The sequence below is a fragment of the Coptis chinensis genome, chromosome 6, assembly GCF_015680905.1.
Source record: "Coptis chinensis isolate HL-2020 chromosome 6, ASM1568090v1, whole genome shotgun sequence".
Lineage (NCBI taxonomy): Eukaryota > Viridiplantae > Streptophyta > Magnoliopsida > Ranunculales > Ranunculaceae > Coptis > Coptis chinensis.
The window spans coordinates 67,376,480-67,399,016 of record NC_141461.1 but is presented as its reverse complement, the minus strand read 5'-3'; the positions used below and the strand labels follow the sequence as shown (position 1 = coordinate 67,399,016).

Genomic DNA, 22,537 nt, shown 5'->3' with positions numbered 1-22,537 from the left:
TTGTCCTTATAGATTGAGTTTGCATAAATACTTTGTAATCACATTTTGTACAAGTCGTCCTCATAATGATTTCATAATAAATTGATATTGGAATCATTATGAACAATAGTTGTATATGGAGTTACCTCGTCTTGGTCACTTGATTGAAATTTCTCTTCATTAAATAGTTCATTTTTCACATTAAAAACATCATATGCCCATTCCATTTCACTCAATGTCATCAAAAAAAAAAAAATGAAAAACAAAAAGATGGGTTGTAAATAGAAATAGAACAAAAGAATTTGAAAAAGAAGATGAATATGTGTAGAGAAAGAAGAGATGTGTGGGTTAAATTTATTTGGATTGAAAAATGAGAGGAGTGGAAAAAAAAAATGTGGGTTTAAGGAAAGTTTCTTGAGAGAGAGTAAAAAGACAAAAGTTGAAATTTATGTGTTTTCACTTTTTAAGTGGTGTCTGCCCTAAGAGATTATTTGGGGACATATCTGGTATTAATTTTTTTTAAATGGGGTCTGCCTTGAGATATATGGGGTCTGTATATAGCAATACACTTCTGTAATAATTCATTGGTTTTTTCTTACTTAAGTAAAAAGATTAGTGCCTAATTTAGAATTGATGGATCCCACTACTGCTTTTAAAGAGGCCCAAAACGGGGTCCATTGCCTCGAACACGTCGTTGTTGATTTTCACTTTTCCAGATTTGTTGGGGCATATTGTTTTTTTGTCACTTTGTCCAAGATTTGAGTTTAGTTTGAAAGTTTGGTACTATAATTATTTATCTGAAAATTTCTATTAGAATTATCTCCTATAACTAATTTTGAACTCTTAAATTCATCCGCATATTTTTCTTTAACATAATACCCCAAATGAATAATTAAATCAAACACCTAAATATTTTTCGTTGTCTTTTTACACCCATCTAAATTCGTAATACCGATATTGTTCTTCAATTAAAGTGTTGCTTAACCCTGTTTAATAGGAGTAATCGGTCATTTCATGTGGTGATTAATTAAAAAACCAAATCCAGGCCATTCTGAATTGTACGCCCACAATTCTATTTAATATTAATTAGGCCCTTAATTAGTAACTTAATAATTAGAGGTTAAAAAAAATGGAAAGTCTAGAAAACAGTGTGAACTGTGAAGAGAATATGAAGGGAAGGAAAACCCAAATATTCCTTTATTCTCGCTACTAAACCCAAAATCCCGACTCTTTTGGCTCCCTAATCTCTCCATTACCGATTTCTTCTTTGACTGATCTTAAGAAAGTTCATATCTCCGCTGGTGATCTGAATGGATTAGAAACATTCGAAAATCATTCCATTTGCGTCCACTATACAAAAAAGACTAGCACTTGCGGAGATCGACTTTACTAAGGTGGGAATGACTTTCTCTACTTTTATTATTATTGTGATTGTTGTATGATTTTTCACGTAATTCTTCTCAAGACCAGTTTGCGGTAAAATTGTCTGGTATTGTAGTCTTAATTTTTAGGTTTAATATTATCTATTTTACCTATTTTGAAATTTTGCGGCATATGTTGTTGTGCATTATAGCTTCGGTATAGAGTTTCCCACTGCAGAGCCTTTTCTAGGTATTAGGTAGAGAATGATAATTAGAGGTCCCAGATAAGACTAAAATATAACAAAATTATGGACCTTAATTCAAGCTTTGGCTTTACTATTTCCTCCTTGAACAATAGAATGTCTAGAAAAACTCGATGGTTTTTTTAAGTTGCTTTTCCTTGCTCTGGGGAAGCCCTTTGTCATGTTGTGTTTGAGAAAGGGCTTTTTCAGTGGTTAAGTTTCTATATATATTTTTCAGGGTGAGAAGACGCCAATTGAAGATGTCATTGCAGCAGTAGATGATTCAAGCAAGGACAGTGAATCTGGACCAAAATCCGTTTGATTTATTACATCGTCTGTGTAGATCACATAAGAAGAGGTATATGAATCAACCTTTCCTATACCCAAATGCCAGAAAGCACAAAGTACGTTAAAAATCTCATGTCAACTTTTTATACTTAGATTTAGAGCTGAGTCAAGTCTTTCTTCTGAAGTTGTTTTCCATATCAGGTCCTAATATTCTCTCAGTGGACCAATATTTTGGATTTAATTGAGTACTATTTTGGTGAGAAAGGGCTAGAGGTCTGTAGAATTGACAGTAGCGTGAAGCTGGATGAAAGAAAAAGACAGTATGTATTGCTAATTAAATTACTCTTTTAGTGGTAAATTAGTTTATGATGGCATAATAATGCAAATCATGGTTAAGTTGTGTTACTGGTAAAAGATTATGAAATTGTGCACCCCACTGTATCAGTAAGTCTCCAAGTAAAGTCTGCAGTGGGTACTTGAAAGTGATTTGTGCAAGTTACATGTTGGCTTCCTAACTTCCTACCAAATCAATTATTTTTGGTTTGTGTCATGGCCACCACCAACACTCGAGGCGTAATGAGGCGGTGTCTACTCGTGAGCAAATTGTTGGGGTTTATCCCTCACATGAGGAAAAGGGAGAGAATTCGGTGATGTTTGAGTGAATAAGTTTGAGCGAGCAAAAGCTCAAAAATGGTCTTGGCCAAGGGAGCCTTGGAGAGAAAAAGAAGATAGTTTTTTTTTCTCACTTTTTCAGAAACATAGGTATATTACTGGACTTTTCTTGTGATTTTCAAAAGAGCGCTACAGACGCTATAAAATAGCCTTTATTGAGGGTGCGCCAGCGCTCAAGTCTATTTTAAGAATTCTATTTCTCTTGAATCATGAAGTTCTGATATAAGGTTTGGGTTTTTGGCAAATCCTAAGAGAGACAAGAAGCCAACAAGACACAAAAAAGAAACCCAATTTTGAGAGAGATCAAGATTGAGAGAGAGAGAACCTTTGCAGAGAGAAAAACCTGTAAAGAGAGAGGAGTGATTGTAATCTTCCTTCTCACGTTATAAAAGGATTAGCTCTTGTGGAAGTAGGCATCATTGGCCGAACCACGTTACATCTTTGTGTTGTGGTATGCTTTTATCTTCTTTGCATTATTATTCAGTAGAATTCTATTTCTGCAGAACTGACGAGTTTGCAGTATAAGGTTTGGGTTTTTGGCAAATCCTAAGAGAGACAAGAAGCCAACAAGACACAAAAAAGAAACCCAATTTTGAGAGAGATCAAGATTGAGAGAGAGAGAACCTTTGCAGAGAGAAAAGCATGTAAAGAGAGAGGAGTGATATGATCTAGTAAGGTGGAGAGACTTGAGAGGAGTGATTGTAATCTTCCTTCTCACGTTATAAAAGGATTAGCTCTTGTGGAAGTAGGCACCATTGGCTGAACCACGTTACATCTTTGTGTTGTGGTATGCTTTTATCTTCTTTGCATTATTATTTGTCTGTAATAGTTGTTTAGATAGTTGGGCATGCTAGGTTGGTTGTAGTGGAAATTTAGATTTTGTCTGGAGTAGTAGTGTGTTCATATTACAAGTTATCTGTGTAGTGGTGATCGATTGGTATCATTATTCCCCAACAAGTGGTATCAAGAGCCAGGTTAGATTAACCTAGGTTGTTATCCGAATTTCGCTCGGAAGGTGTTTGACAAAATTCCTGAGAGAATATTTGAGTTTAAATAACTTGTAGAAATGGATCATTCTGTAAACACTCGCATGATTAGTCTGAATAGAGCAAATTATACTATTTGGAAAGCCAAGATGGAAGACTTGCTATATTGCAAGGACTTGACATAACCCATTGAGAATGGGGGAGTAAAACTGGAAGCGACTTGACACTGCCTCCTTTTGTATGTGAGATGTGGTATGGTTGTTGAACAAAAGAGAAGCGTATCAAAACCTAATTATCCCTCAATAAGTAAATGATGAGTAGGGTATCGTTCCACTTTTAAATGTATGTTTATATGAAGGACAGGACTGGAAAGGGGGTTTGAGGGATTAAAAACTATAATTATAGATATTGTAGATTCTAATGCTAAACTAAACTAAACTAACTAAACTTATACTAAAGCTAAGAATTGGAAATAGGGAGAGAATATGAGAGAGATAGATTCAAGATATTCAAATCCACCAATGCTTTTGATTCAATGACTTTTTGCTTCATACTGTTCTCCAAGTAGACTACAATCGGGCAATTGAGCGAGTGTCGATGCCCTCTTGGATGAAACATCGTTAACAATTAACTCTATTCAAGGTTGTTCCTATGTTTATGTTACTAGTATCTTCTTTCCTTTTATGTGAGCTTGGGCAGCTATTCAATGAATCACCATCTAAGGCAAACACAAGGAATACATTCCTTACTCTAAAACACTTACACAACTAGAAGAAAAGTAGAGAATAATAGTATAATATTCAATTACAATAAATAAAACTCTATTCTAGCATTATATTTATTTACAATAAATAAAAGCATGTTACTAGCAAATATTCAATTGCAATAAATAAAATCCTAAACTAGCATGATATTCAATTGTAATAAATAAAAACCTTAATCTATACTTCCATCCCCTGGTGTGGGCAATGGAACTAATAACTAAAAATATAAAGAACTAACCTGATTGAAGAACACCATAAACCAGAAAAATCATTAAACCTTAAGCACCGGCTTCATCTCCTCCCTTGAAGGAGAAGATTAGCCTTCCATATAGAAAGAAGAACACGAAGAACGAGAAGAAGAAGAGTCGAAGAACATAAGACTAGAAAGACTAATTTATTAAGACTTCGACTAGTTAAAACCGATCTTTTATTATTAATCTCTCTCCTCAAGTTATGGAGACAAGAATATAAGTGAATTGGCCCTTACATGAGGCACTTAGGTCCTCTATTTATAGGGGTTACAATGAGCTCTAGAAGCATTCCAAACCGTCATTTGTTTCCTAATACAAATAGACTTCTTCCAGAGTCCGACTTAGTCTTCAAAACCGAAGGAATTGGCTACAATGTCAATTCATGCGTCGGGCGCATTATTCATCGTCCCAGACTTAATCAATGCGTCTAGGCGCTCGATTTATCGTCCCCGGGCACTCAATCACGGATGCTCGATACATCGTCCCCAGGCCCCGCGTAAGCCGATTTTCTCTTCTGCTCTATCCTTCTATCCTCTTTTGCGGGCTTTGGTCCAAGCAACGAATCCTTTGGCCTTGGGCTTCCAAATAGACTTTAAAATAGGTCCAAGTCGCATCTTTAACAGCTCTAATTCCTTGGCCTTCTCCATGATTGTCCACGGGCCTCCCATGTGATCCTTAATGCTCCGAATTGCTTCATTTTACCCCATTTTCTCTAATATTCCACAAAACTCACTTTTTCTCTTGTAGAATTATAAAACATAACTTACAAACACTATTAGTCCACTAAGATGGCTAAACAAGAGGCATAATCGAGGGTTAAATAGCACTTTTTGAGCACTTATCACAACTCCCAACTAGCCTTTTGCTAGTCTCTTAACAAATAAGATAAAAAAAATAGATAAGTGATCAAAATCACATCCTAATAACAAAAATAAAATCTTAACTCATTTTCATAGGCATCGCGATTGCATTTACCATATGCAACAAGGCTTTAAACCTTTATGTTCCCCAAAAAGGACGAGTTATAGTCTCGTGAGGGTTTTCAAGTGATATACCCACAAAATCAATCAATAGCATGTTCAAGAATGATAGTATTTTTCAGAGAGAGAAATTCCTTACCCACTTAGTGCTTACTCCAATAGACAATCTCCATTGCTAACTACATTGCTGCAAAGACTCATAGATTATGATAAGAGATAGTAAAAATTGACAAAATTCTCAATCAAGGCTTATGTGTGTACTTAGTCAATCTCCTATACTCTCCTATCCAAGAAACGGAATCCCTAGTTTACTATAGGTAGATAATCTCGACTTTCAATCCTCACTAGTCATACTCTCAACAAAGAATCTCTCGAAGAAGGGTCTACTATTTTTTTACCTCATGTATGTGGGGAAAAAAATAATGCATCTGAACATCCCACATACTACCTTGAAAAACGGACTTGAATAAAAGTAGTCTCATGGAAAGAATGTCAATCACATATGAAGTGTCGGGTCCTTCACTTTAGCATCCTCTCACCTATTCTAGACTTAGTACCCATCTTGTGAGTGATAAGTCATGGGTTGTAACTTGGCTTGGGTATTGGTTTATGAAGGAAAGGTAAAAAGGATTCTAAGGTTGTTTCTGAAAACACTAAGGGTTTTGCTTCTTTCTTTGGAAGATTTCTTCAAATTCAGATTGCAGAGAAAATTCTTCCTTTGTCTTAGCTTTTCCATCCATTCTGTTCAACAATTTTTTTTTTTTTTTTTTTTTTTTTTTTTTTTAAACTTCGTATATATCCTTGATTAGTCTTGGATATGTTTGTTTTCCACTAGCTTCTTTCACTTTGAAATGTAATGATGGTCTTCATTGTATCTCTCTGATATTTCCTTGTAATCTTCCTTTTGTGGTCTTTCTTCCTCCTTGTGCCCCTCATATTCTTAGAAACATATGGGTATGGATGATAAAGATTTTGGCTATACTCCTTGTCTGGAGTTGGGTAAAGGGTAGGGGGTTTTATGAAAGAAAATGGCTTATTGTAAGGCGCAAAAGGGTTTAACATGATGGTCCTACTAGGTGGGATAAAGGCTGAATGGGTTCACTACTTGGCTTATTAGTATGATACTCTGTTTCGAATAGACTACAAGACCTAATGGCTATCTCCCCAGTTGATGTCACTTCGTGATTAACCAAATCAACAAAATAATGAGACTATATTACAACGACATAAAGAACTGAAAGATGTTGAGTCACTAAGACTCGGATTTTTCGTAAGAACTCTCCAAAGAATGGGTATAAAGCTCAAGTCTCACGGGCTAAGTCTAAATATTCTACTTCCAGTTTACTAGGGGTTTAAATCTCTCTTCTAGCAAAAGTATACAAAACTGATCAAGTATTATGGTGGTGCCTTAATAAAGAATTCTATCAACAAGAACTATGTCCGAGCATAATAAATAGTCTAAGCGGTAATGAAATCAATAATATCAACTATCTATCAAACTCAACACTAAGCAGTATAGAATATATATCCCAGACTCATCATTAAAATTCATTTTTCTCATGCTGCTGATATAGAAACAAATTTTTTTTTTTTTTTTTTTTTTTTTTTTTTTTGAAAATTCATTTTCGAAATTCATTTCTCAAGTACACCCTCCCCCAACTTAACATATGCATTGTCCTCAATGTATAGAAATTAAGTAAATGAAATGAATGAGAAAAAGGGAAGATGTTACCATTAATGCGAATTTTTAGGTCTTTTTTTCGTCGGATCCCCAAGATGTAATGTGAGTCTTTTAAAGTCATTCTCAAGACTTTTGAGTCCTTTATAGTCAGATCCTCAAGACTAGTATATCATGCATTATCAATTTGTAGTGAGGAGATCAGATTTTTCTCACCCAAATCGGCGAATGTTTGGAGGACGAGGAGGTCTCACCTTGTGGGTCATCAAAAATACTCCTTGATATCTTTGGAAAGATTGTTGGTGAAGTTGCTTCTCTACCTTGAACTATTTCAGGTCTGATGATTGTGTGATAGGCCTTGTGGTTCCCCTGTGTAGAAGGTTGACAAAAATCTCTCTTTCTAACAGGACAATAGTATCTGATGTGCCCTTTACCACCACAGTGATGATAATGGATGTCTGGCTGACTACGCTCAAGGTGGGCAGTACACTGGTTCACATACTTCTCTTGTTCAGACAATGATGGTGTAGAAGAAGCTTCAACAGTGCAAGAAGCTTCAACAGTGCAATTCTCCTTATTAATATGGTTCACTTTCTGCTTTAGAAGACTCATTTCAGTTTCTAGATTCTATTGTTTTTCCAAAACTTCTTTAAGCTGATTTTCTAGTAACTGATTTTTCTGGGCAGAAGTTTGTTGTTCATCCTGAAATGTAGAGTTCATCTTCTCAAGATATGAGACTCTCTCTGTCAATTTTCCATTATGCTCACTTAAATCCTGAATTTTCTGCATAGATTCTAAGAACATGGCTAGCAATGCCTTTGTGGTGGGGTTCTCAGGTTCATCACAATTTTCTGTAGATTGAGCACTTTCAATTGTATCTTCGAATGGGAAGGATTCTTGTATCATGCTATCAAGGAAGTACACCTCTCCACCTTCAGCTTCATCATAATCCTTATGCAACAGGTGAAAGATATTTATGTCCATGGACATCTTACCAAAGTTGATCTTCATTTCACCGTTGTGACAATTTATCAAAGCTTTTGCGGTAGCGAGGAAAGGTCGGCCTAGAATAATTGGAATTTTATCAAAGGCTTCCTGGGTGTCTATCACAATGAAATCCACTGGATAGTAGAAATCGGCTACTTGAACAAGAACATCCTCAACTATGCCTCTGGGAATCTTGGTAGAGCGGTCAGCTAACTTCAATTTGACTTGTGTAGGCTTTAGGTTTTCCAGGCCCAACGCTTGGTACACATGATATGGCAAGAGATTAACACTAGCACCAAGGTCTAAAAGAGCATTACCCATAAATTTTTCTCCTATCTTGCATGATATTGTAGGACTTCCTGGATCTTTGAGCTTGACTGGAGCTTGCTGATGGATAATAGATGTTGTTTGTCCAAATTACTAAAACGCCGCTTTGGAACATGAGTACTTCTCTTTATCTTGCATGCATCCTTCAAGAATTTGGCATATGATGGCAACTGCTTGATCGCTTTGAGAAAGGGGATATTGATGTTATCTTTCTCAAATGCTTCCTTCATCTCTAAAAATTGCTTGTCCTTTTTGCTTTTAGCAAAAAACATAGGAAAATGTGCCTTCGGTACAAACACATCAGCATGTGTTTGCTCTTCTTTCTCTTTGGCATTCTTGCATATCTTGTCTTGGTCATCTTGACGAATGGGAGTGGAAAGGATTTCCCCCACTTCCTTTTGAACTTCATTTGAAATCTTGACCGATTGCTCTGTAGCAATGTCATCATGAGAAGGTAAGTCAACCTTGCATCTATCTTCAATCGATCCGAGAGTAGTAACCGAGCTAACATGATCATGGAGGTGATCAATACTAGAAGTTGTCCCAATGTGGCATACATCTTTACTCTTCAATATTGGTTCCAATAAGCTAGGTTGAGTGGCTTGTGTCTTTCTGAGACAAAGCGGTGGTGAGTTAATCGACCTTAGCCTCTAGAGACTCCATTCTAGAACATTGACTTGCCCGAGATTGCCGGAGATTGAGTGAGACTGTGGAAGAAGCTCTAGAACACTTTCAAACTTCTGATTTTTTCTGTGATAGCAAAGTAATTGCATTCTCCGGGTTGGCGGATCGGGCATAATTTCTCCTAGGATCAGGCACTAACTCTCCACTTGTATTGGAATTTTGTTGAGAGTATAATTGTTGTTGAGGGACCAACTGTGAAACTTGAATTGTCTGTGGAATATAACTTTGATTTTGAGAACCTAGGGGTCCAGCATTCTGTCTCCAATAATTACCTTGAAAGTTATTACCACTTTGGTTGGGCCTCTGAAATGAGTTTATATTGTACTCTCCAACTGATGCATGTTGATAGTAACTAGGACATTCTAGAGTTGCATGAGAAGTGTCCGAACAGACTTCGCAGTATTGGCTAGCTTGCATGACTGGGAGAGATTTAGCTTGAGACTTGTTGAACTTGGAGGGATTCATAGAGAACTGATTAAATTTCTTACTCAGAGTTTCAATGCTGGTGGCCAGGCTGGCCAATGTAGAGTTCAGTTCTTGATCTGCTTGTTCATGTGCTTGGTAGCCAAATTGCTTTGGCTCCCCCTCCATGCTAGCGACATCCTCGTTGCTAGTAGTCCACTGTTGTGTTTCTTCAGCTAAATTCTCGAGAAAGTTGTAAGCTTCCTCTCCATCCATCAATGTAAACTTGCCTTTGTGCATTGACTGTATCATCTGCTTGTTCATCATCGAGAGTCCTCGATAGAAAAAATGAGCAAGTGTGCTCTTATCGTATCCATGATGTGGACATGAGACTAGCAGATTATTGAATTTCTCCCAGCTTTGATGATATTCTTCAGTCACCTTCCCTTTGAAATTGTTGATGGCTTGCTGCATGGCATCTGTCTTCTGGGGTGGGAAGAACTTGTTTATAAACTTTGTTCTCAACTTCTCCCAGTTGTCTATTGAACTGATCGGTCGTCGCGAGTTAACCATTCGGATGTTTTACCTTCGAGTGTGAGTGGGGAACAATGATTTTGATACTCTCATCCCCGATATTCGTTCTTGAAAGTTCTTAGGGGTGATAGAAATTTGTTCATGTGAACATAAAATTTGAACATTATGCGAACCGTTGAACTTTAGAAGCATATAGATTACCGATGCTGCTCTAGGCTCAAACTGTTAGCTTCGTTTTACGGAAAAACAATCTTCTTTGGGTGGGTCTCCAATGATTGGCGAATAGAAATCGCCAACTTCTTCCTCTGTTGTGCTTGTATGGGTGGGATAGTTTCAGATTATTGGTGTCCAAAACACCTCCATCATTACGTCGCGACCATTATATCAATCATGTCTAGTATTCTTGTTATGCGAAGATGATGAAAACTATCCTATTATGCTTGAATGCAATTAAACTAATATGCAACTATTCTAAATTATACTAATATGCAAAACTAGTTTCCTTCAACTTGGTTGGGCTTTGCAGCTAGTATCTCGCCCGTTGTCTAAAGTTGTCTCTTCTAGGGTTATGGTGAATCACTTGGATTGCTTAAGTACCGTCCCCACGGCGATAGTCCGTTTGTCAAGATTCGGACAAGAAACACTAAAGTTTGATATTTCGCTGTGTTGGCTTACAACTTCAATTGTTGAAAAGATCCTAAATGCAATTATACTAGAAAGCAATAAACTAAACTATGATGCAACTATACTAAGAAAGCAATAAAAAGAATGAAGTTTCGACTAACCTGGATGGTAGATCTTGTCTTCGAGATGTCCTTCAAGCTTCTCTCTTTCTCAAAAGGTTGGATGATGCGACTAAAATTGCCTCAAGATCCAAAGTTCTAATCTTGAAAGAAAACGTTAAACATAAACAACTTAAAACGGCAGCGACGCCATTTGACCAGCCTCTTTTTGTGTATGTATGGTGTATGGGTGATGTAGATAGATGATGGTCGTTGAACAAAATAGAAGCGTATCAAAACCTAATTATCCCTCAATAAGTAAAGGATGAGTAAGGTATCGTTCCACTTTTAAGTGTATGTTTATATGAAGGACAGGATTGGAAAGGGGGTTTGAGGGATTAAAACTATTATTATAGATATTGTAGATTTTAATGTTAAACTAAACTAAACTAAACTAACTAACTAAACTTATACTAAAACTAAGAATTGGAAATAAGGAGAGAATATGAGAGAGATAGATTCAAGAGATTCAAATCCACCAATGCTTTTGATTCAATGACCTTTTGCTTCATGTTGTTCTCCAAGTAGACTACAATCGAATCGATCGAGTGAGTGCGATGCCCTCTTGGATGAAACATCGTTAACAATTAACTCTACTTAAGGTTGTTCCTATGTTCATATTACTAGTATCTTCTTTCCTTTTATGTGAGATTGGACAGCTATTCAATGAATCACCATCTAAGGCAAACACAAGGAATACTTCCCTTACTCTAAAACACTACACAATTAGAAGAAAAGTAGAAAATAATAGTATAATATTCAATTACAATAAATAAAACTCTATTCTAGCATTATATTCAATTGCAATAAATAAAAGCATGTTACTAGCAAATATTCAATTGCAATAAATAAAACCCTAAACTAGCATGATATTCAATTGTAATAAATAAAAACCTTAATCTATACTTCCATCCCCCAAAGTGGGCAATGGAACTAATAACTAAAAACATAAAGAACTAACCTGATTGAAGAACACCATAAACCAGAAGAATCATTAAACCTTAAGCACCGGCTTCATCTCCTCCCTTGAAGGAGAAGATTAGCCTTCCATATAGAAAGAAGAACACGAAGAACGAGAAGAAAAGTCGAAGAACATAAGACTAGAAAGACTAATTTATTAAGACTCAGCTAGTTAAAACCGATCTTTTATTATTAATCTCTCTCCTCAAGTTAAAAGGAGACAAGAATATAAGTGAATTGGCCCTTACATGAGGCACTTAGGTCCTCTATTTATAGGGGTTACAATGAGCTCTAGAAGCATTCCAAACCGTCATTTGTTTCCTAATACAAATAGACTTCTTCCAGTCCGACTTCGCCTTCAAAACTGAGAAAAGAATTGGCTCTGATGTTAATTCATGCGTTTGGGCGCATTATTCATTCATCCCCCAGACTTAATCAATGCATCCGGACACTTTCGATTTATCGTCCCGGATGCACTCAATCGTCTGGGCCTTTCGATACATGCGTCCCCGGCGCACGCAAAGCCGATTTTCTCTCTTACGCTCTATCCTTCTATCCTCTTTTTATGGCTTTGGTCCAAGCAACGAATCCTTTGGCCTTGGGCTTCCAAATAGACTTTAAAATAGGTCCAAGTCGCATCTTTAACAGCTCCAATTCCTTGGCCTTCTCCATGATTGTCCACGGGCCTCCCATGTGATCCTTAATGCTCCGAATTGCTTCATTTTACCCCATTTTCTCTAATATTCCACAAAACTCACTTTTTCTCCTGTAGAATCATAAAACATAACTTACAAACACTATTAGTCCACTAAGATGGCTAAACAAGAGGCATAATCGAGGGTTAAATAGCACTTTCACTACACCATAACAGCTTATTTGTAACGGATACACATCCGTTACAAAAAATATTAGTAACGGTTATCTTGCGTCGACACAAAAGCGTGACAAATATTTGTAACAGATATTTGTAACATTTATTATCCGTTACAAATTTTACTAACGGTTATAAAATGTCACTGAAATTAATTTCAGTAACGGATACGTAACCGTTAGAAATTATTAGTAACAGTTACCAAATTTCTTTACTGATATAAACGTCACTTTGATTTTCTGTTGCTAACGGTTCTTTATCCGTTACTAATTAATTTTATTGTATAAAAAAATTTCTGTTGCTAACGGTTTTGTATCCATTACTAATGAATTTTCATTGTATAAAAAAAATTATGTTGCTAACGGTTCTGTATCCGTTACTAACGAATTTTCATTCTATAAAAAAAAATATGGGCCACCTATATTGGTGCACGTACCTGTACCTACACCTTTTTTTACTCCACAATGTAATTGATACTCTTAGAGAAATGAGAAAAGGAAGTTATATAAAAGACCCGAGTTCAAACACAACATCTAAGAGTTCAAAAGCAAAATAGAAAACACTTGAAAATGCAAAAGGTCTTTCACTTGGTCGTTCTTCACTAACATAAGGATAGTGCAGATTGAAATGAAAAGTATGCTTTCAAATGAAAGCCCAGTTCATGAACTTGAAAGCCAAACAGTGATTGATTGCTGTCATCCTCATTCAACACCTTCCATGCAATTGCTTGCTGATAAGAAACTGGCCTGCCCACGCAAATCCCTACCGGTAAACGACAAAAGCCCTGCAAGAAGTTTCAATGCAAATTTTATTTAAAAACAGATGATACAGCAACACACGATGCAATAAGAAAGAAGCTAACTTGGAAATACAGGCTATATGCCCAATACAAGTGCAATAAATCCTACGGTAAGGGGATAATAGCTCTGTAAAGCTTACTTGTTGCATGATCTTGGAGAACTCAGAACACAAGGTCTTTCGTCCAGCCTCATTGAGAATTTTATCAAGCATTATATCTTGGAGAGCAACAAGAGTGGTCTCTAGCATGTCGAGCCCGGCCTGATTTGCGAAGGTGAAAACAGGAGAAGCCTGGTACAATAAATTACATCCACATCAGCTTATCTTGGAATGAGGAGTCCAAGACTACAAAAAAGAGCTTATCCTAAAGAAAAATCATGCACATGCCCCATCCACGTTAGCTTATCTTGGAATAAGGGGTCCAAAACTACACAAAAGTGCTTATCCTAAAGAAAAATCATGCACATGCCCCCATGGCAAGAATCAACATTCTAAAGTAATCCCATCCAAGCATATGTAGACCAAACCTAGATGCTAATGTAGACGGTTGATTACCAACCTAAACCAAAAGAATAAATAGAACTCCTGCCTTAAATAGTTACAAATTCTTCTTGATGAATATTCATTAAACAAAATGAAACTCAAGTATCAGGTTCTACAACTAAAAATTACAATGAATTGAGGACAAAGAGAGCATAAAAGATAGAAGAGAAAGCTAATTACATTTGTCTGCAGGGAACAACACATGATTGCAACAGAATGGCGTCATAGTTGTTTCAACAAGGCATCACCAGCTGACAGATCAACCTGAAGGAGCTCTATGCCAGTGAGAAATCTTGAAAGAAGGCACAAAGATTTTTTTAAAAAAACAAGAAGATTAATTCAAATAGTATATCACTAGAGTAAACTTAAGAATAATTACAAGATTTGCAGAATAACATCATGCTTCTACTATAGTATCCTTTTCTACTAGCTGATCTTCTTTTGATAAAATATTACAAAAACTAACATAATACATGAGATAAAAATGGTTATCAATAACCTTTGCCATAATGCTGGCCCAGTTGCCATTTTCCAAGTTTACCAAGAAATTCAGCAGTCAATGACTTTCTGCATTGTGACCTTACTATACAGTGCAATAAAACTTTGTCGATCGCATGTAAGGTGTCTTGGGCTGTTGTGAGGTTGGTAGACACCATTATAAAATTCTCGGTCCACATACAATAACCCCCCTACTGGGTAAAGGTTTGTGAGAATAACCATTATTCTCACTATCGGTAAGAGAGTCATACAAATATATCATACCTAATCAGAACAAATGAAAGTGATCACCTAACTTTTAAATATCCTTCACTAAATGACGGAATTGTGTTCGAAGGGACCACATGTCACTTTGAAGAAAATTGGCACAACTTGCCTATTTGCATCAAAGACCCAATCTTTTTATTAGTATCTAAAGCCTTCAATTTTTAGGCAGGCACCCATTTTGCACGATAGAAATTATAGATGAGATACTCATTTTTACTATTGCAGTCCTCAAGTCATTTTTATATTCTTTTTCATGTTATAGTGGTCCGTTAAATATTTCGGCTAGACCCGGCACTTTGTCAGTTAGCTAAGGTTTATCAGTTTATGTCATAATAAGATAAGGAGAAGCAGTTGGAAGCGTAGGCAACCGTGACTCGTGCCTCTTATGTTTCTCCCTATGTCTATTCTGTTCTCTATCTCTTCTAAGGAAGTATATTTCTCAGCAACTTTATCTGCTTCGAAACACATACTCATCCACAATTTGAAGGTTAGAAAATATTAACAGTTTTTCTGTAGCTGTGTCATTTGTAGTTACTATGAATGTGTACACACGTATATATGGTGCATATTATGAGTATCATTTCCAGGTATCAGGAGGCTGGTAAGAGTAGCATAAACTAGTCAAGTACTACATTGACACAATGTCAAACATAAACCTACATAGTAACTTTGCTACTTACTCTACACAGTGCTGCTTACTCTAGACGCATGAGCCTACATTACCCAAACCACAAATGCATGTCAATGAAACATCCAGTGGTGGTGAGAAGTTATTACAAACCTGTAGCTCCTACAAATCCACCGTGCTAGCGTGACAGCCTCAGGAGACCTAGGCAATGATTTTGGCAGGGAGCTCAGCTTGGATGGGGAAATAGCATTCACAACTCTCTGAACATAACCCATAATGCTCCTTACATATTGCCGAGCCATGGCTACCACACTGTCTTGATAGTGGTTCTCAAAAAGCGAACCGAATGCAATGGTCAAGATCGACCTTAGGGCTATAGTTGTTTGATGTGGTTTCAAGCAACGGGCGTCCTCCACTAGGACCCGATTCCAGGGAGGAAGCCAAATCCGATTAATGCGGGCAGGTTGCACTATCATCCTGCAGTACCACAAAAAAAATGTTAAGTAGCACAAAATATATCACAATCTGAATAACCATAAATTGAAGTTTAAGGCTGGTACTCAACTGTTTTAGGGTCCAATGGTATGACACGGAAACTTGTGTCTTGTCAACATCGTGAACAATTCAACGCTTATAGCAAAGCAAAGAAAACTCGCTCTAACCTCTGAAGACTCCACCACCAACTTCTTTCTCCGAATACTAAATTGTTTCTGCAAGGTCACCAAGCTCCATACAGCATAAGGAAATGGTATTTTACAATGGTCGCTTTACCTGTAGGAAATAACAAGAGTGTACAGTGTACATGAAACAGATGAGCTTTATTTTGCTCAGCTGCAAAAATCTCAATGTTTTGCAAGTCTTCAAGCTGATCTGAATTGCACGATTCAGTCTTATGGTCAGCAACCAACACTAAACAGGTGAAACCTGAAACAAAAGTGGTTGTAGCTCACCTCAGAGGTGCAACTTAAAGATTAAAACCCCAAACTTGGCCAATAAAATAAAAGAATCTGGGTTAGCTCCACATGCAAGGATCCTCTTGATTAAGATGTGGGCAGGTTTTAATGTTAAGCTCAAACTTAAAGCAACCCTCATATCAATACTGAGATCCTCTTGATTAAGATGTGGGCAAATGCAACAAGCAAGGACTCAACGATGCGTTGACTAAGCCAAAAAAACATGGTTATTACATGGTTTTATTAGTTCTAGATACATTTGTTGAATGGAACCACGAGGGACATCAATAACTGGAGTTAAAGAGTTTCCTTACTGGAAGCTTCAACTGCAGATTCCAACATACTTACAAGTCCTGGACTGTCTGACTTTCGTTTCTTTTCGCCTGCATCTGTCTTTGGTGTTTCCTTGTTGGAAGCTTCAACTGCAGATTCCTCTGAAATGAGAAAAAAAGTAACATCCACTATCAATTAACTTTGTCAAGGAAAATACTGGTAAGCAGTTGCATGCTTCGCTGTAATGTGAGGTTCCAAAACTGGGTTTCCATCCCAAACTTGTCACCTCTGTGTGTCCTGCTTGCGTGAATGTGTTGGTGAGGGGTGAAACATAAATTTGGGAATGATCGAGATGCAAAAGTTCTTCATAAATAGCAATTTTCAACATGACAGCTGTGTGAATAAATGATAAACAATGATCATATCTTGTGTAATGATAAAGAATGTAGGATCACCAACATCGCACAAAGTATAATTTAGACAACCACACCTGTAGTTTTGAAAGATATTTCAGCAAAGATCCTGAAATAGTATGCGTTCGCGGCGGTGCAATTCCAAACCAAACACGAAGAAACTTTTATAATATGCTTTATTAAAAATAATTTAATGTAGCAAGATGGAAAGATATTATTGTCCTCACAAGAGAAACAATACAAGCCATAAGACAGCCAAAGAAACTCTAACCTCTACGAAAAATGCCAGATAGATTAAAGGGCTCTAACATATTTGAAAATGTGCACCGCAAACATCTACAAACTCACAATATAGTATCACCTATCCAACTGGGATGGAAAAGGATGAGTGGGCTACAAGGTGGAAACCTCACAGGGATGTCTTAGTTTCCATGCAGATACGTATAGAGTATAGACTCTCTTGGATGTAATATGGTTTGCTTTCCTTAATGAAATTTCATTATATCAATAAAGACTAAAACATAAATTGTACAATTCTATGAGGTGTCAGAAGTTATATGAAACTTGAAAGTCTAGAGAAGCAATTCATACCTTAGGAGCCAATACAAGCATGGATTTTAAAGTCAACTCCCGAAGAAAAGCAGATGTATAAGAAAAGCCCAGAAGCACCATGAGGGTAAACCCTAATCGCAAGGATCACCCAAACATTTTAGGATTTCCAATCTGATATTGAATGGAATATATACATATATATCAGGTGGATTATGACCTAAAGAGTTTTCTAAATGCTAGAAGAGAAACTATCATCGTTGACCACATACTTGCTCGTCTACAATTTGAGAAGATAATGATTCTCCATACCGATCTATATCTTTGGAGGCCCGACTCGAATTGCCCGGTCATTCAATGCAAAAAAGTTTCACAACAGTTGGTAGTACACTGCAAATGAAAAGCAAGGATGCATCACAAAAGTAATTTTGCTCTGAGGAAAGCAAAACAAAGACATCAAATTGCACTAGAGCATAAAAACTAAGTTATAGGCTGATATATGGTAGTATAGAAGAAACATTACAAGATAATCACCTTAACACTATATTCTTCATAACAGTTCAATCACTAAGGTTTCTGTCCCGTCTTGTTCATTACATTATTACTAAGATCAACCTTTCTCCTTGGTGGGAGAATAAACGGACGCCCAGTGTCCATTGCTTTAAAGTCTTTTCCACAACATAATACACCAACACTCAAATCATTATGATATGCTTCCAGTCACACTCACTACTCCAGTCTATTAAGTGAATCACTACTATTAATGTTTGCTGTTTTCAATACCTGTTTCCTCCTTATTCTCGATGAAAACTCTTTGCAACACTTTTTGGGGCATGAAAAATGATATAACTTACAATCTACGTAACATGGACACTTCATATTCTCAAAATATCTGTGTTGAATACATACCGTTGTCCATATTCATGCCTCAGCTCTTCCCAACGTTTCACTGCTAACACCAAGTGCTACAAGGCTCCCTGTGTATGTTACAGCTTGAAATAGTGATTGCACCTTCCTTGGTTAAAAGTAAGGGTACTTTCCCTTTAATATCTTCCTCCAAATATATAACAAGTGCCTACCAAGTGCAATTATTGTTATTAGAATCATGTTTTGGAAGGTGTAAACTGCAGGATTCTGCTGGAATTCTCTGTGAACAAAAGAAATAGAAATAAGTTCCCCTATTTATATTCCTAATTATCTGTCACCCGAAGAGCGTCAAGAAGAATGCTTTTACCACACAACATGTAATCGAGGACAAAGCTTTTACAAAGCTAGGGAACCGAGGGTCAAGATTTGCTTGAAATTTTTCTGCTCTTTTCATACCACATATCTTAGCTATATCACGAATGGCGAATACTTGCTTATGTTGAAAGCTTCAAAAGAAATAGAAAAGATTTATGAGACAAGCAATAAAAAAGAAGGCCAACATAGACTTTGTTGAAACAGGAAAAAGGGATTTGGTATACCTTGCAGGTGTCTCAGATGGATAAGAACAACCTATTCAAGTACACAGTTCGATTAGTCATTCAAACCTTTATTATGACTTGAGCAATAATTTTAAAGTGCTAATCTTTGGCCGTGCGGTTCAGTAAAAAGCACGAGTCATTGACATTTCAATCCATAAGAGTTAATCCTCAGAAGCTTAATTCTAATTGCAAACAAGTAATTAAACCACAGAGTCATCTTGTACATACATGTGACCCGACAACTAATTTGGCACACCCTAGCTTGGTTTGACAAAATACAGATATTTTAGACAACACACACAGGGAGAAGAGAAAGGGAGCAATGGAGAAAAAATAATCCAACCGTCGCATCATGTGCTTCTTAGGCCACATTTGGTATCACTGAAATCATAAACAGCTATTCTCTTCGAAAATACACGTTGTCCAAGCCAAGTCGAAAAATAATTTTATCTACTTAATTCAACACTCAAAAATGATTACATGTAGCTTAAATTTGGTTACTTCTTCACTCATCTCTCTTTAGTTCATAAAGGAAAATGAAGTCTCAACCACATATACATGAAAAAGATGCTCAATGAAAAGAAGGTTTATAACTATGAAATTCACGTGATAACAATAAGTCTCAACCCGACTTTTCTGCTATTTCGTTATTCTGAAAATGTTAAATAACGAGTTGCATCAATGAAAAGAGTGAAAGTTACAAGAAAGGCGAGCGCGCGCGCACACACACACACAAACAACAACGGGAGGCTCAAAGGAAGCAAAGACCAACCATACCACAACCAATTTTATATTTGTAGTAATATGAAATCCAATACTAACAGTAATAACAACACTTAAAAAATCAAATCACAACATATGGAGTAAATAGATCTAACAAAAAACCTAATTTTTTGAATCAAATAACTAATAACTATCAAGCAAAGCTTCTTTTGTATAAAAGATGCATCTTTTATCGATAATCCAAAGTTAGAAACCCGGAATCAATTTTGAACAATAATTTAAAGGGGGAGGAGGAAAAGAAGAACAACAAGAATGGGAAAGAACAAGGAGGAGGACGACTTACGAAGTGAGGAATCGAAACCTTAGCCGACAACACCACTCCACTGGTTTTTCTTTCTTTTTTTTCTTGTTCTTTGTTATTCTTTTTAGGGCATCGGGTTTAGACGAGCAGAAAAGACTCCCGATGAAGTTTTCGTTATTTCTTTTTAGTGTTTTCTTTTTCTTTTTCAACATAATTCTTCCCCAACACTAACGTATACTGAAACGTGACAAAATATACAAAAAATGTTACATAATATTACCAACGGATACTTGTATTTCTAACGGATAATAAGTGTTTTAAATTACCTAACGGATATATATGTGTTACTAATGAAAAACCTCATTTGTTGCAAATTAGCCCAAATGGTGTAGTGTTTTTGAGCACTTATCACGACTGCCGTAGCTGAGTGGAACAAGCTTGACAGAAAAGCAATTGGGTACATTCGACAGTGGATTGACGACATTGTCTTTCACCATGTATCCCAAGAGACTACTGCTTTTGGCTTGTGGAAGAAACTTGAAGACCTATATGAGAGGAAGTCGGCCGGAAACAAAGTGCTACTCATTAAGAAGTTTGCTAACACGAAGTACAAAGAAGGTTCTTCAATGTCTGAGCATCTTAATGAATTACAGAATACCATCAATTAGTTGCACTTTATAAAGATTCATATGAGTGACTAAGTTGAGGCTTTGTTTCTATTAACCTCTCTACTCGACAATTGGGAGACGTTAGCAGTTTCTCTTAACGGAGTCGATAAGGATGGAGTTATTTCCATGGAGATGGCTACCGGGGCATTGTTGAATGAGGAGGCAAGGGGTTCAAGAAGCAGCTCCTCTCACTCAGAGATCCTTGTCATAGAAAAGCGGGGGAGAGATAAGATCAGAAAACCATCTCATTCTAGAGGTGATGACAGAAGCAAATCTAGGGGTGATACTAGAACTCTTAAGGCAGAGAGACAATGTTACTATTGTGCCACCAAAGGTCACTTCAGATATGAGTGCAGAATACTGAATAGGGATGAGAAGAATAACTGTGTACATGAAGACATGGTACAGAGGAATAGAAACACAGGCAGTGATACTACCGCACTAGTCAACGATGGTCTAGTGGGAATTGTGTCGTCAGAATATAGTGTGTGCTGTCTTAGTACCTCATGCCATGATACAGAGTAGGTGATAGATAGAGGAGCATCCTATCACGTCACACCACACAGGGGATTCTTCACTATCTACAGCTATGGTGAATTTGGTGAGGTAAAGATGGGTAACAGTGGCGTCTCAAAGATTATAGGCATTGGTGATGTTCATGTAGAAACCAATGTCGGCTACACTTTGACACTCAAGGATGTAAGACATGTCCCTAACATTCGGTTAAGCCTAATTTCCGCTGGAAAGTTAGATGATGATGGCTTTCTAAACTCATTTGGTAACGGGGTATGGAAACTGAGCAGAGGTTCCATTGTAGCAACCAAAGGGAAGAAAACTTGCTCTCTTTACAAGACACAGGCTAGTTTGTGTAAAGCAGAAGTGAATGCAGCAAAAGAAGAAGCTTCCTCCGAGTAATGGCATAAGAGACTATGCCATATGGGTGAAAAAGGCATTGAAGTTCTTGCCAAGCAAAAGGCCTTGCCAGACATCAAGGGTACGCATGTTAAATAGATGTACTCACTGTTTGGTAGGGAAGCAACACATGGTGTCTTTCCAAAGATTCCCGTCTCACAGAAAGGACAATGTCCTTGAGCTAGTTCACACTGACTTATGTGGTCCTATGAAAGTAAAGTCCCATGGGGGAGCTTTGTACTTCTTGACTTTCATTGATGATGCATCAATAAAGATATGGGCATATAGTATGAAGACCAAGGATGCAAGTACTTGGCATGTTCAAGATTTTCCATAGCATGGTGGAAAGAGAGATACGGAAGCCTTTGAAGTGTATTCGCTCAGATAATGGAGGTGAGTACATAGGGCCGTTTGAAAGGTATTACAAGAGTCATGAGATTCGTCATGAGCAGACCGTTTCTAAGACACCGCAACAAAATTGTATAGATGAGAGGATGAATCGTACCATTATAAAGAGGATGAGATGCATGCTGTCTCACCCTAAGTTACCGAGAAGTTACTAGGTAGAAGCAATGCGCACAGCCGTACATGTAATCAACCTATCGCCGTCAAAGCCTCTGAATATTGATTATCCAGAGAGAGTATGGTCAGGTAGAGATGTCGATTATGGATACTTGAGGGTATTTGGGTGCAGAGCATTTGTTCATATTCCCAATTAAGGATGCATGAGAGATCCAAGCTTGATGACAAAGTCAAGCAATGCATTTTTCTGGGTTATGGGGATGAGAAGTTTGGCT

The 22,537-nt window shown here is 37.0% G+C and overlaps 1 protein-coding gene across 3 annotated transcripts; it reads right to left on the bottom strand.

The window, feature by feature from the left end:
• Window positions 1-13,236: 13,236 nt before the first annotated feature.
• LOC147494061 (homeobox-leucine zipper protein ATHB-9-like) lies at window positions 13,237-15,806 on the bottom strand. Of its 3 annotated transcripts, none has more exons than XM_086566667.1 (4): window positions 15,636-15,806; window positions 14,270-14,381; window positions 13,688-13,837; window positions 13,237-13,532 (listed from the first exon to the last, which is right to left on the bottom strand). In XM_086566667.1, the coding sequence occupies exons 2-4, from the start codon at window positions 14,291-14,293 to the stop codon at window positions 13,350-13,352; spliced, it is 357 nt and encodes a 118-aa protein (XP_086422793.1). In that variant the 5' UTR covers window positions 14,294-14,381; window positions 15,636-15,806; the 3' UTR covers window positions 13,237-13,349. The 3 variants fall into 3 exon arrangements, with proteins under 3 accessions (XP_086422793.1, XP_086422795.1, XP_086422794.1); XM_086566669.1 differs by having other exon boundaries at window positions 14,270-14,353; XM_086566668.1 differs by lacking the exon at window positions 15,636-15,806 and adding an exon at window positions 14,589-14,782.
• Between the last annotated feature and the right edge of the window lie 6,731 nt (window positions 15,807-22,537).